Here is a 15,662-nt window from a genome sequence, read left to right as displayed (position 1 = left end):
GGAACGAACGCAAAAATGCAGCGACACCCATTACCTTGTCCCGATGACGCACGCCGAAGCACGCGCGACTCGTCGCTTTTCTCGTTCCTCTCGCTTCCCAGGCAGGAAAAAACATCCAAGTACGTTCGTCCTGGACGACGCGACGTCCCGATTAAGACACCGATGTGCTAATTGCATCCCGGTTGCAGCCTGCGTGGCAGCGTCTATTTTCATATACGACTGTTACGGCCGTCTCGATATAACGCGTATCTGCTCGACTCGCAGGTGAACCGAGAGTCAGACACGCACCCTGACGATTTGCATACGGGACGACATATGGAAAATAAGGTCTTATTACGCCTTTGATTATCCTATCGCGACCTATGTGCCTACGGTTAACGTTAATTGCTTCGTTAGGCTTCATTCTCAAATACGTTTTAAAAAATCCAGGTGAAAATTCCATGACTTTTCGAGTAAACTTTTTCTAAATTATTTGTTATTGTATTGTTTGGAGTAACTACGCAAAAATACTGAACTTATGGCGCAATAACAGTATTCGTAAGTAAAGTATTAATGTAATACAATCTTATTTATGGCAGTTTTAGATTGGTGTAGAATTTTTTTTAGTTTTTCAGGGGTGTTTGAATTTGGAATCATTTTCGACGTAGAAATTGTAAAAGTGGAAGGTTTTATCCTAGGAACGAAAGGGTTAATTCATTTGATTCTAGAAAGTTTATCAATTTCGTGTAATAATCCAAAGTGTATATGCAATAAAAACTAAATACTATAGATTATGTTTCCATGTGTCACTTAATATCGAAGAAAATACAAATAACTAATTTCCTCTGTGGTGTTTTAATAGTTCAAGGAACTAAAGGGTTAATTTATTCGAGCCTAGAAAAATTATCAATTTCTAATAATAATCCAAAGTGTATATGCAATAGAAAACAAATACTATAGATTATTTCTTCATGTGTCATCTAATATCGAGGAGAGTACAAATAACTATTTCAATAGTACAAGGAACGAAGGGGTTAATTTATTGCGTTCCACGGAAGACCAAAACATTTACGAAAGTTATTTGGCTAGGATCGAAGGGAACGGTGTTAAATTGAAATCGGCCAATTACGGACGCTCGAGAAGCCCATGGAACGAACAGTTTCGTTTTTCGTATCGAACAGTATCCCACTAGATCCGGGGAACATCTATAAGTTAAATCGAGCGGTCCAGATTAAACGAAGCGTATCATTCGAAGGCGAGAAGGAAAGAAGCGGCGCGTTCCCGTGGTCGCAGGAAGTTAATTAACATCTCAGACAAGTCGTGGCACGGCTGGAATGAGCTAAAGCGAGCTAGAGCCTTGCCGTATCTTATGATATCTGTCCTCGTATCTCCGTGCAGTTGTGAGATACGGTGTCTCGAACGCTGTTTCGACCAATCGTAAATAAGGATTCGATCTCGCGCTTTCTTGCGCGGAATAAACCGCAGGGGTATAAAATAATGATCCGTTCTCCTGCGTAGGTTCCGTCTACGAGTGGAAAATCTACCAGAGAGAATATGCAGACCTCTCTCCCTTGGAGAAAACAATCCCCAAGAATATTTTTTTATTCTTTGCATTTATAGAAAATTATAGAAATAAAATGTGTCTTTCGTTTCTTTTCTTTCTACCCCCATAAATCAATAAGAATTACAAATAGTAAAATTTACAATAAGTAAATAAATGAATTTGGGACGGAATTTAGTGACTCCAAGAGAGACTGGCATATCTTGTCCGATCAAATAGTAAAGAAAAGTATAACAATATTTGAAAATTGACCGCGTTTCCGGGTTTCATAACTGGCGTGCAACCCCTTGGATGGTATTGCACGCGGAAATCGCGATCGTAAATTAAAACTAAGCTAACAGATTATACGTTAGAAGTGTTCCGGTGGGTAAGGGTGGTTCGACTCTTGTAAATCTCGAGTAACATCGTGAACTCACGACTCCTGTCCAGCCGGATAAGTGCCCCATACTTAAAGAAGCCCCGAGATAAACATCCACGGCTTAGTTAGAACAAGACGAAGCGTTGTGCATTACTCTTCCTCGCGTTCCTCGCGGTACTCCGCGCTGAAACGCCGTTTCCTACGTCCAGAAACCTGCACTTCGCATTCTAACCGGCGAAACTATGGCTGCGCGCAGGGGGTGATTTCCCGTCGGATTTCTTTAGAATTGCAAATACTTTCCGTGAGACTTAGAATGCCGTTTCTGCGCGGCGCGCCATTTACTGAACAATTTCCATCCTAGGACGGCAAAAATCGCTGCCCATTTTTTAATGATACTTATTTAAATTATAATCTCTATTCTAGTTTAGATTTTTATTCGAAGAGATCTATCTTCGTTTAGAACAGAGCTCTAGCCTAACTTTGATTTTAGAATTAACATTCGGTAGATTATACAGGGTGTTCGGCCACCTCTAGGAATAATTTTAATGGGAGATTCTAGAGGTCAAAATAAGACAAAAATCAAGAATATCAGTTTGTTGATTGAGGTTTCGTTAAAAAGTTATTAAAAAATTAAATTACAAAATTTCAAATCATTCACGGAAAAATTATTTTCGGTTGCGGGGGTTAATAACAATCAATTTTTGTGAATAGACATACCTCCGAAATCCTACGCACTTTCGAGAAAAAAATTCGAGTAGGTGGGCTTTGTCAACAAAATTAAAAAATTTCAAATCGTTCTGGAAAAATTATTTTCGGTTACGGAGATCAATTACAATCATTTTTGGTGACTACACATACCCCTGAATTTCTACGTACTTTCGAGACAAAAATTCTTTACTGAAAATATATTGTGTGACCGGAAATGTTTTTAGAACTTCTTAAGGAAGGCTCAATCAACAAATTAGTATCCTTGATTTTCGACTTATTTTGGCCTCTAGAATCTCCCATTAAAATTTTTCCCAAGGGTGGCCGAACGCCCTGTATAGTAGTTTTTATAATAGCAATTTTAAGACTTTTTACTTAAATCGATTCAATATTTCATAAATTTCGTGAAACGTTCTTCGACGTGAATATGCACAATCTTTGGAATATTAAACTTAAAATTGATCTTCTGAAAAGCTTGCAGACGTAATTGTCTGATCGATTCCAAGGGATCAGAAATAAGATTATTAATATTGAAATTTATAATATTAATTGTCAAGGTGTGTCTAACTATGGGCGATGATGATTCCAAGTCCAAGAGAACAGATGGAATTTAGTCTTTTTGACTGTACTTTTTGTAAAATTACTCTCCTATAGTAAAATTCATCTTTCGAAAATTTGCAGTTATCTTATCCATCAGAAAAAAGATTAATATTGAAAATAATAACATTAATTTTCAAGATGTGTCTAACTGTGGACGATGACGATTCCAAGTAAAAAGAGAACAGATGGAATTTAGTCTACCTGGAAATGTATGACCGTGCTTAGAGTAATGGTCCATCTAGCCACGAGGTAGGAGATGTAAGATGCAGAGATGCAAGATAGGATTCCAGCGAAGTTGTGTTGCACGGTATGGAAACTCTGGATTGACCCTTAAACTCGCGCAAGAGAAGACATTGGCCCGATGACGCGAGATTGGCGAAAAATTCTGAAACGGTACTTACCTTTGCAGCCTCCCACGGACAGCCCGTAATGGTCGACGTCGCAGCGATCGCACCGGAAGCCAAGGACGCCGTCCGCGCACCTGCATTCACCGGTTACGGGATTGCAGACCTCGTCGAGGGCACCCACGTCGCAGTCGCATTCCCGGCAACCTGCAGTCACGTTCCCGTAACCTTCGATACAGGAGGAGCAGTCACGACCTTCGAACAAAGGCTTGCAGGGACACTGACCGCTCTTCGAGTCGCATTCGACCGAACTGCTGCCGAAGGGGTCGCAGCTGCAACCTGGAACGATGCCCTTTTCATTTTTACCACCGCTAAAACGATCAATTTTCATTTGTACTATCCTCTTTTAGAAACAATTCCTGGATGTTTAAGGGGGGAAACCACTGTGTCGAATTGACAAAATCGAAATTTTCTTTATCTCTTTTCAATGTTTAGGGGTTTAACAATTACCTCCTAAAATATTAATGTGAAATTCGCAAAAATAACAAAGTTACTGAAGATTTAGTAGATGTAGAATATGTAATATGCGTAACGTTTGAAACTACGCTAATTAATGATTATGGTACTATTATGAACAAAATGTCGTTCGATTTTTTATTCTAGATCAAAGGGAAAAATATTAGACTTGAATAAAAACATTTATTATTTCATCCAAAGTCGATAAAACGTAACGAAAAAATAATAGCTGTATCTTGAAATGTTAAATATACATATAAGTGGAAAGCGGAGAAAAGTTTCACCAAACTCTTATGCTGTAAAAAAATTCTCAAATATCACTTCTCGTTTAATCATATGAGTCTCCCTCTCTAAGAGGGTATTCTGTGTGAAATGCGTTTTTTCTTTGGAAATTTTTTGCAAATAAACTATTACTATTACTATTTTTTGGGCGAAAGAGAGTTAAAATTACTGGCACTGCATACCTTCAAACACAGTCAAACATAATCAGAATCACACTAACCAAGAATCCTTTTGATATTTTCAACCAGTAGAACACTTTTTCAAAGGAACTTTATTCAAAGACATATAATTCAATCATATTTTATTATTTTCATTTGAAAAATATTGTGAACATTCGTCAAACGTAAATAATTATGTATGCAAAAATTCAATACTAAGAAACTTTTACTTTCGTTTGAAAAAATCTCCAAAAAGACGAAAATAACAAAACCCTAGAATGTTTCCTCAAGGAGGTACGACAATTATACATATACTGCTAATTTTGTTGGCTTATTCGAGACATAAAATGTAAACGTTGGTAAACTCATACCAAAACCGAAGTAAAATTAATAACAATATTTCATCTTTCATTTTAGTTAAATATACGAAAATTGGAGAAAATAATCTGTTTTAATACAGTTTTGGACGTGAAATAGTACTGAAATTATATTTAAAAAATCACGCTAACAGATTCGAAAAACTCCCATCCGAAAAATGTGACAGAAATACTAGTGATCTAAATTGTTGACATCCCATAAAACTATAAACAGTAAAAAATTTACAAACAACTCCTAGCTTGTCCTCGACTGTGAATTAAATAAGAAATACTTACGCAAGCAGTTCTGTTCGAGCGGGTTTCCGTAATGAGCTTGCTTGCACTTTTCGCATTTCCAGCCTTCTGTATTACCATGACACTCTAAGCATCGTCCTGTTTCCTGATCGCAAGGACCTCCGCCGCAAAGGCACGGCTCGCAAGTGTCACCAGGAATCAAAGGATTCCCGAAAAATCCTACATCGCAACTGTTGAAATAAAATACGATCCAAACGTTATAATTTTTTCCTTCAAACTTGCAATTTTAAATTCCTTTCAAAATCACTTAGCTTTTAATTTTGAGGGAATCGTTTCTAGAAATTAGAAGTATCGCTTATTAAAGTTTCGATCGTTTAAACTTACCTTTCACAATGGTCGCCGGTGTATCCATTAGGGCACTGCGTGCAAACGTATCCGCTGTCGACGTCGGTAGGATCGTCGAGCTGACAATTTGGACTGAAGTTGTTTGATTCGATTAAAAGCGGACAGGAGCATCTCTTGCAATCGTTCTGCGTGCCCTTAAGGGCGATGCCATAAAATCCGGGGCCGCAACGATCGCACTTAGGCCCCACAGTATCGTGCTCGCAAGTCTATTGAACAAAATTTCAATGACCATTTTAAATCCCCCACTTTCACTAAGTTTCGTCCACGAAGAAGAATCAATTTAACACGGAATTGAATTAAGGACAAAGTTGAACAGTTTACAGTGAATTTTTGTTTGTAAAATTTCGGTTAAAACACTTTAAATATGTATCGAATCAGAATTTTAATTTAATTTTGTAAAAAATGGTGGGTAGATAAAATACTATACCTCAAAAGCAAAATTATGACGAAGAATATTGATACTGGCAATTGGTAAATGCAGAAGCTTTAGTTTAAAGGTGTCCTAAATTATGCGAGAAATTATCATCACATGGCTAGATATGTTTATATTTTTAAATTTGCACTATTTTGTTTAAGAGTTTTGAAAATCGATTCAAATTACTCCCGGGGTAAATACTTTCTAAGTTATCTTGTCACAGACGAGGTGTACGAGTAGACTTTACATCCAATGTATTCAACAGGTTACAGAAATGAACACAAGAGGAAGCGAGACAGAAAATGAAATTACAGAAATTTTATTATTTTCTAACGGAATGAAAGCTACGTAAAATGTTAAACTTCTACCAACTTAAAAGCTTTATTGAAAACACACTTGGATCTCCCAACACTAGAGAGATTGCAACAGAATACACAGACGACGTAGAAGCTCTAGCGAATTTTATGAAAGAGATATACCCTTACCTCACAGACCGTTGCATCAAAAACAGATTCACAAGAATCACGAGAAAGCTAGTTAAATCTACCAAGGCTGATCACTCAATGAGCTCTCGTACTCCTTCGGATTGCTCAGATACTCCTCAGTGCTCCGAAGACGAACACACCAATTAAATATCAAACAAAAAAATACCGTTCAATAAGTATAAATGCTAAGGAAGATTATACAATGGAATCTTAATAGTTTCAAAGCACGTTTTGAATTCTTACCAAAATTGCTCCAGGATCATCGGCCATGTGTATTATGCCTGCAGGAAACCAATTTCAAAGCAAATGAAACTATCAGTATTAAAGGTTTTAAAGTAGTCCAAAAAAATAGAAGGAATGCCTTGATCGCGAGCGGCGGAGTAGCAATCTACATGAAACAAAGCCTAAATTACACAGAAATACCGCTAAACACTAATATTGAAGCAATTGCGGTCTCAATCATTCTATATCAAAAAGAAATATGTATATGCAACGTCTATATTCCAAATAACCACCAATTTCAAGAAGCCGAATTAATCAACATTATAAAGCAACTCCCCAAACCTTTCTTATTAATGGGAGATTTCAACAGCCATAATACAATGTGGGGATCTGCAAACACAGACACTAGAGGAAAACTAATTGGAAATATAATACTCAAATCAGATATCATCTTGTTGAATAATTCCGAACCCACTCATTTCAACATGTCAAATGGCTCTTACAGCTCAATAGACCTAACCTTTTGCAGCCCCAACATTTTCAACAGCACTAAATACGAAATTTCAACCGAGTTATATAACAGCGACCACTTTCCCATTATCATTGAACTAATAGACAATAATGCTGATAACCATATAATACAACCTAGATGGAAATTCAAAAAAGCCGACTGGCCGCTATACCGCCACGAAATAAATCAAAACCTTCCATCATTACAAACGCCTGATGCCTCAAACTGTTCGGAAATAAACCAAATATTAAAAGAGTTTGAAGAATTAATCATCCATGCTGCCACAAAATCCATACCTAAAACATCAAATAATACAGAGAAAAAAAATATCCCTTGGTGGAATGATGAATGCTGCAATGTAATTAAAGAAAAGAAACATGCCTTCAACGTATACAAAAACACAAAACCGATTTCAATTTAATAGAGTTCAAGCGGGCAAGGGCCAAAGCAAGAAAAGTCCTTAAACAAGCAAAAAAGAATTCGTGGATAAATTACATCGCATCCTTAACAAAGACCACTCCATGTGAACAAATATGGAATAAACTGAAGAAAATTAATGGCCAGAAAGTAAGTTCCCAAATTACTGCAATCAAGAGTTCTGAAAACTCAATTACCATAGACGCTAAAGAAATTGCCAACCTTCTAGCTACTACTTTTGCAAATAATTCGAGTAATAAAAATTTCGACCCAAACTTTCTCAAAATTAAAGCTAGAGTTGAAGAGAATTCAAGACACGAGCATATCATCTCTCAGACGAGCAACCACCCCCTTAACATGAAAATTCTGCCTACAGAATTAAAATCGGCGCTAAAATCTGTTAAAAATTCCAGTCCAGGACCCGACAACATTCCAAATATTTTTATACAACAACTACCAAAAGCAGGAATAAATTATTTATTAGATATCTACAACTGCATATGGCTGAATGGTGTCTTCCCTACCAAGTGGCAAGAAGCAATAGTAGTGCCCATTCTAAAACCTGGAAAAAACAAGCTTCGAATCGACAGCTACAGACCTATCGCCCTGACATGTTGCCTATGCAAACTGCTAGAGAAAGTAATCTGCAAAAGACTGCGATGGTATTTGGAGACCAATAACCTACTAGGAAAAAATCAAAATGGGTTTAGACAGTATCGTTCGACGATGGACAACCTTGCAATGTTAGATATAAACATTTGCGAAGCCTTCCTTAGAAAACAACATCTAATAGCAATATGCTTAGACATTGAGAAGGCTTACGACATGCTTTGGAGACACCGAATAATACAACAACTTATAAAGTGGAACATAAGTGGAAGCATGATACAATTTATATACAATTTCCTAAAAAGCAGATCTATATATGTCCGTGTCAACGGCAATTTATCCAAGAAAGTTGAAATCTTAAATGGGGTACCGCAGAGATCTGTACTAAGCGTAATTTTATTCTTGATTGCAATAAACGATATCGCTGAAGTCTTCTCTAAACCAGTTAAATACACCATATTCGCTGACGACTGTACCTTCTTTATAACCGGGAAAAGTCTAAGCACCAGTCAGCAAATCCTTCAAGACAATTTAGATAGACTCCAAAAATACGCCCTACAAACTGGATTTAAATTCTCAAAAAACAAAACCACCGTTACAGTTTTTTCAAAACAAAGAACAACACAAAACCACCAACTACAGCTACACTTAGGCCAGCACCAACTCTTGATAACAAGCACTCCAAAAATCCTCGGTCTAATTTTTGATAACAAATACACTTGGACGCCATTCCTTAAAAAGCTCAAAGAAGAATGTGTCAAGAGATTAAATATATTGAAGGTCATCGCTTCGAAAAACTGGGGGGCTGAATTCCAAATTCTAAGTAATACATATAAGGCCTTAGTTCTGTCTAAACTAGATTATGGATCAATCGTCTACGATTCTGCAAAACCACGCGTTCTAAAATTATTAGCACCTATACATAATGCCGGAGCTAGAATAGTCACTGGAGCTTTCCGAACGAGTCCGGTAAATGCAATTCTATGTGAAGCTGGTCTAATACCACTGGAAACTCGAAGAAAACAACTGAGCTTATCGTATGCAGCAACCAGATTATCAACGCCTTCAAATCCTATCTACGAGAAATTAACTAACATCGCCCATTTCAATGAATTTAAGGAAAAACCCAAACTTCCGGAACCGTTAAATAGTAGAGTCAAAACATACTGGCAAGAACTAAATATGGATACACCAAAAATCATATCAAGAATACAGTATCAAATTCCACCATGGACGATAGATCCTCCTTGCATACTCGATAAAATTCTGAAAGCAGGCAAACAAATTAACCCAAACGTTCTCAAAAGTCTATATACTGAATTATCGAATGAATACCCGTACCATACGCAAATTTTCACTGATGCTTCAAAATCAGGACAGGGGACTGGATGTGCGGTATGCACTCCCGAACATGAGATCCTATTCAGGCTCCCGGAAACATTCACAATATTCACTAGTGAAGCGTTAGCTGTTCTACAAGCCTTGAAGTACATAGAAGAAACAACACACAATAAATCCATCATTCTAACTGATTCTAAAAGCGTCCTACTCGCCCTACAAAATTTGGAAACAAACAACACTGTAATCCAAAACATTATTGAATTAAATGAAACACTTAAGCGAGACAAAAGAGAAGTGTTATATTCCTGGATTCCCTCCCATATTGGTATTGAAGGTAATGAAAAGGCTGATACAGCAGCAAAACTGGCTAGCTCCAGTACAGCTATAACGAAATGTGAACAGGCAACTCATCAAGACATCCAAAAGCATTGCACCAAGGCGCAAACGGAAGTGTGGAATGAAGAATGGAGAAATAGCAGACCAACTAAGCTACATAAAGTTCGAAATAATATACATGACTTCAATCCGGCGCTACTACTAAATAGAAAAGACCAAGTGAAAATAACCCGACTAAGAATAGGACACTCGAACTGGACACACTCATACCTTATCACAAAAACCGAACCAAATTCCTGCGACACCTGTAACGTACGAAATAGTATTGAACACATCTTGACAATCTGCCCTAAATACAATATGAAGAGGATCCAACACAAGTTACAAAACTCACTAACGATCTTACGAGAAACAGATTCCTGCAGAAAAGTTTTAAACTTCTTAAAAGACATCAATGTATACCAATTGCTCTAAATATGATTAGCCCCACTAAGTAACCCAACTGTGGTCACTAATAACCTAAAAGGTGCATGTGACCTAAAACGCTCAATAAAAAAAAAAAAAAAAAGAGCTACGGTCCAGAATTGGGCATCGTTCGATTAATTTCATTGGAAATATAAAATCATTCTATTTCACTACTTTCACCCATCATATTAATTTCATTGGAAATATAAAATCATTCTATTTCACTACTTTCACCCATCATATTTAGGTCTTATGCGTACATAAATGTATTTGTCTCCTTATTTTGTTCTTGTCTTTAATGTTGCTTGTTGCACATGTTATGCTCTTGTCCATATTTATTTTATGTCACTGCTTTATCCATGCCCATTTATTTTATTTCATGCATTTTACGTATCCTTGTCAGAATCCTGTACAATTTGCTGATAACAAATGCAACGAAGATAATAGGATAAGAATAAACACTGTTAGAGTGCGAATAAATCGTAATAGTAATGATAGAAAGATGAAAATTTATACAAAAGAAAGGATCGTATAGTGGACTAAAGGTCGAAGAAACGAATACGTTATGTACGACCTTAGTTCTCGATAGAAATTCAAACGAACAGTCTCCTCGAATTTGTTCATATTTTCATTCCTATGGTTTGCAACAATTATTGACTAACATCAGACAATAGTTAAAATAATGCTCAATAGTAGGTGTTGTATAAATAATTGTTTTTAATACCATTTTGCGTAGAATATTCAATTTTCACTCTAAGAAACGGTTCATTGTTAATTGATTGGTGAAGTTGTCAAGGACGGGTTTCCCCACCCCTTTAACTCTTCTGCCTCAGGATAAGTTACACTGCCGGTCACGAACTCTCTTTGTCTCCTCGGGGCTAGTGGGCGTGATGGAACCTCGTGGGGTTGCGCTCTACTTCAACTGACCATTACTGACTCTGGTGACCAATGCTGACCACTAGTGACCACGATTGACCACTCGTGAGAACTCGTGAGAACTATTGACCAATACTGACCAATAATGACCAATGCTGACCAGTGGGGAGTAATATCAGAATTTCCCGTCTATGATTTCTTTTTTCGAAATTCTGAATGTATCGTTTCCCCCCAATTTTGTATATTTGGTCAACTTACATATTTGATTTCTTGCTACTCGCTTGATTTGTTTGGTGCATATTCTACATTGCACATACAAATTTGTTTCACTGACCATTACTGACCAGTGGTGAGTGATTTCCGAATGCCCCGTTTTTAATTTCTTTCTCGACCTTCAAGCGTCTGCTGGGCTTGAATGTGGGATTTCGTCTCGCTTGTATTTCTCTGGTCTTCTTCCATATTTCACTGCTTGTTCCTTTATTTGATCGATGCATATTCTAGATTGCATGTAAAAATCTGTTTTATTGACCACTATCGGCACAGTGGTGAGTGATATCTCAATGTTCTATTTCTCACTTCTTTCTCGACATACAAATGTCTGCTGGGCTAGAATCTATCGTTTCACCTTGCTTTCATTTGTCTGGCCAACTTACATATTTCACTTCTGGCTCCTTGTTTGTGAATATGTTTGTTCCCTTATTTTATTCTTGTCTCTAATGTTGCGCTCTTGTCCATGTCTATATTTATATCACTGGTTTAACTGTGTCCATTTATTTAATTTCAGGGCTTCGTGTTTCCCAATTTATTATATTTAATTTTTTTACTGATCGCAAATGTAGCCTTTTTTAGTTGTTTCAGCTTATCTACAGGTCTCCATCATCGTGGGACATCAAGGGACATCGTGGGACGACAACGCAAGGACATCGAGGGACTTTATTAAATTGATTTTTAAGTCCGCAATACCAAGCAATTATTAGCTTAGCTTCTCGTTCATTCGTTCCTTCATTTCTTGCTTCGATCACCGCTGTTTCGTCAAACGAAACATGTGATTGGCCGTGCAATTGGTCCGAAAGATCTAAACGCCTTCCCTTGGTAACTCGAGTGAAGGAAAATGTTTCTTCGCTGAAAGGTGTGGAGTATCTGTTTTCTGCGGAAACTTGCACCTTCCAGCGGAAGTCATCCTTGTTTCAGGTACTCTCTCTTTGTCAGACAGCCTATGTCTGGTCCTTCGGGCTCCCAGCGGGTTGCGTTGGAGAAATGGAGACCTCGATTCAGGGGCGCAGCATCCGTTTTCCTATTGAGATCGAGTTAGCAAGGGCAGTAGGTTCGATCCCAAGATCCGCTGCACGGTTCAGCATCGCGTCGCGTCGCGTCTCCCACGATTTAGCTTCATCCCTCGTTTAAACCAAATAATTACTTGGCACAACTAAACTAGACGATGAAGGGACTTTGGTTCCTTCTATCTTTTTAGTTTAGTCATTCAGATTGTAAAATTGCGAAAGGGAGATCGATGGACCTTGGATTCCATCTATCTCTCTTTGGGTCTCCACTCGCAGCAAACTCCATATGGTGAGACCTGGGTAATATTATTTAGCGTTTAATTAATAATCGTATCACTTTTAGCTGGTTTTGATTCTCATTGATCCATCAAAAATTGAAGAGTATTGTCTCAGGCGAGGTATACAAGTAGATCTTTCACCCAATGTATTACATTTTTTCGACCCATTTTTATAGGGTCTCGAAACCCCATTACCATTTTCCTGTCATTCGTAACGTTACCAACAGATTCAAAAATGAATTTTAATTCCTTCCATAGCCAATTCACATGTATTTACGCACACGCTACACCTGTTTCTTCTCGAAACTGAGTAGGATTTCGGGGGTATGTTTATTCACCAAAAATGATTGCAATTGATCCCTGAAATCAAAAATAATTTTTCCAGAACGATTTGAAATTTTTCAATTTAACGACATTTGTCCACATACTCGAATTTTTTTCTCGAAAGTGCGTACGAATTCGGCGGTGTGTCTATTCACTAAAAATGATTGTAATTGATCCTCGCAACTAAAAATAATTTTTCCAGAATAATTTGAGATTTTTTTTTCGGCGAAAAATTTAGGCACTTGCGTCTGTCGATTTTTCTTAAAAATTTGTTTTTGATTTTTAGTAATTTTGTTTGAAGCCTTATAAAAAAGTTGCCTAATACTTTTTTGTAGGTACCCATGAGCTCTACTTCAGAAATAAAGTTTAATGAAATACATGCACTATTCTAGGAGTTATAATCGTTTGAAAATTGCATTTTTTCATTCTTTCATAGTCAAGTCCAATATATTTACGTACGCACTACAGCTGTCTGTCCATCAATACTAATTCAGTGAATAGTTTCTCAACTGACCGCCATCCATGGGAAGAGGACGCTAAAATCACCTCCGAATATTCAGGTCGGTATGGCAGTCAGATTGAGCCACGAAAGTCCATAATATGTAAGATCTACTTGCATACCTCGTTTCTGGTGTAAGGTCTACTCGTATTCCTCGTCTGTGACCTTGTAATATCTGTGATACCACTAGATGGTTAAGTAACTCAAGGTAAGGAAGAAACCTATTCAAACTGAGGTTTGTGTCCCTGCTACACCCACACGATTCAATTCTATATATTTACAATTATTGCAAAATATTAACGACTTTAATACATTAAAGTAAATATACTTCTAACACATTATCTCCTAATTTTTTAATCGAGCCTCCTACGTTCTATATATTAACCCTTTATTAGTACACTGGGGGTTCCCGTAACCCTGGCAAAACTTCATACGCAAACAAATAAAAAATTAATTCTTCTAATCGTATAGACAAATCATAGAATGCTAATAAAAATCAAATTAACACTAAACCTACAGCGATCAGTCAAATGATCGTTTTTAAAACTTCGTTTAGAATTTCTAACACGCAATATTATTTTAGCGCCATTTAACTTCACGACTTTTCTTATAGTATACGTACAATGAATTTTACGATATTCACTTCTATTCTTATTGTTTGTTTTCTGAGAAAAGTATGTAGTCTGTCTTGACTACCACGACCGGTTAAATAATTTATATTTGTTTGTAAAAACTAGACAAAATTTGGTATCAAATTCTGGTTAGCTTTCGATGTAAATAGGAAATATATGTATGTATAGCAAATACGAAAGGAGAGAATCTACAGTTTTCACTGTCTTAGAACAGTCTAACAACGCGTATTAAAAATAATTAAATTTTAGACGCGTGGAGTTCCGAAACTATTACGGTTTTATTAATTATTGAGACCTTGTTAGAAGCGGCAAGGCCTCCCCTTTAAAATGGCTTTTGGTTTATGTCGATCGGACTTTCTGTTTTCGAGATATCGTAATTTATCTAAAAGGGTATTTTTCATAATTGAACTATGTTTGTCTCCGTCTGACGCGTCGCGCCGTACCTCTCTATCTCGTACGTGACTCGTGACTGAGTGACCGAGTGACCTAGTTTCGGCGTAGTATTTCCAAGAATTTACTACGCACTGTTTACTATTTTCGCGGGCGCGAGTTCATTGATCCCAATGAACGTAAACAAACGCTTCGGATCCTCGTATCTCTGTAACTAGCCACCGCATCGACTTGAAACTAAAATCGCTATATCTCCGGAACTAATAAAGCTATCGACTTGTTCGAACGCTCATTTTAAAGGGCATTTCATTCTCTATACAATGACTGCACCAGCTACTATAATTTATGCTGTTTTCTATGTTGTTTTTCACAATTACTTTGACGATAGATACGCAAAGAAATTTCAGCACTTCTTATTGGTCATACGACTAATGTGAGATAAAACTGGACTATAAATTGTTTACTTAATTGAAAATTAATTTAAATTTGTATACAAGGTGTTTGCATAATTATTATGCCATTTTTTCGTAAATAATTGATTTCTCTGGAATTAACTACGGTATCGACTTGAAAGAAAATTTGTTTTCCAGAGCGTTTTATCTTGTATCCGATGAAAATTAAAAAATTTTTTAACATAAAAGAGAAGGTTATCTTAGGAATAAACATCAAAACACAACTTTCTATACATATAATGGAAAAATTAGAAGTACGTTGCCTCGTAAAAGAGAAAAAGAAAGTCATTTGACCGGTCATAATAGGAATGGGTGTACATGAAGTACCGGTAGGTTTGGTGTTAATACAACAGTACTTACCGTGCATTCCCCCAACACGAGATCGCAAGTACTCGCGTGTCCATTGCAATCGCATTTCACGCACATGGGATGATCTTGAAGATCCGTCCCATTCTTGAATACTTTCACGTATCCCCACGCACAATCCTCGCAGGAGAGTCCTGCGTATCCATCGGGACACTCACATAATTCGACTAAACCGCTGTTCTCGCCGCTAGCCGTCACTTCTCCAACAGACAACACCGCGGACTGCAGACTGAAACAAAATAACG

At 37.2% G+C, this 15,662-nt stretch overlaps 1 protein-coding gene across 1 annotated transcript in view; it reads right to left on the bottom strand.

Moving 5' to 3' along the window:
• The window catches only part of LOC122403219 (laminin subunit alpha-1), a 215,255-nt gene that overhangs the window by 117,848 nt on the left and 81,745 nt on the right, over window positions 1-15,662 (bottom strand). Inside the window, exons 12-15 of the mRNA XM_043406591.1 lie at window positions 15,412-15,646; window positions 5,499-5,725; window positions 5,157-5,344; window positions 3,605-3,886 (exon numbers count right to left, since the gene is read on the bottom strand). Coding sequence (XP_043262526.1) covers window positions 3,605-3,886; window positions 5,157-5,344; window positions 5,499-5,725; window positions 15,412-15,646 — 932 coding nt within the window. The remainder of the gene's footprint in view (window positions 1-3,604; window positions 3,887-5,156; window positions 5,345-5,498; window positions 5,726-15,411; window positions 15,647-15,662) is intronic.

The sequence above is a fragment of the Colletes gigas genome, unplaced genomic scaffold, assembly GCF_013123115.1.
Source record: "Colletes gigas isolate AHSC1104 unplaced genomic scaffold, ASM1312311v1 Colletes_gigas_Sc00047, whole genome shotgun sequence".
NCBI lineage: Eukaryota > Metazoa > Arthropoda > Insecta > Hymenoptera > Colletidae > Colletes > Colletes gigas.
Note: the sequence above shows the minus strand (reverse complement) of the source record. Positions and strands in the feature narration are given on the sequence as shown.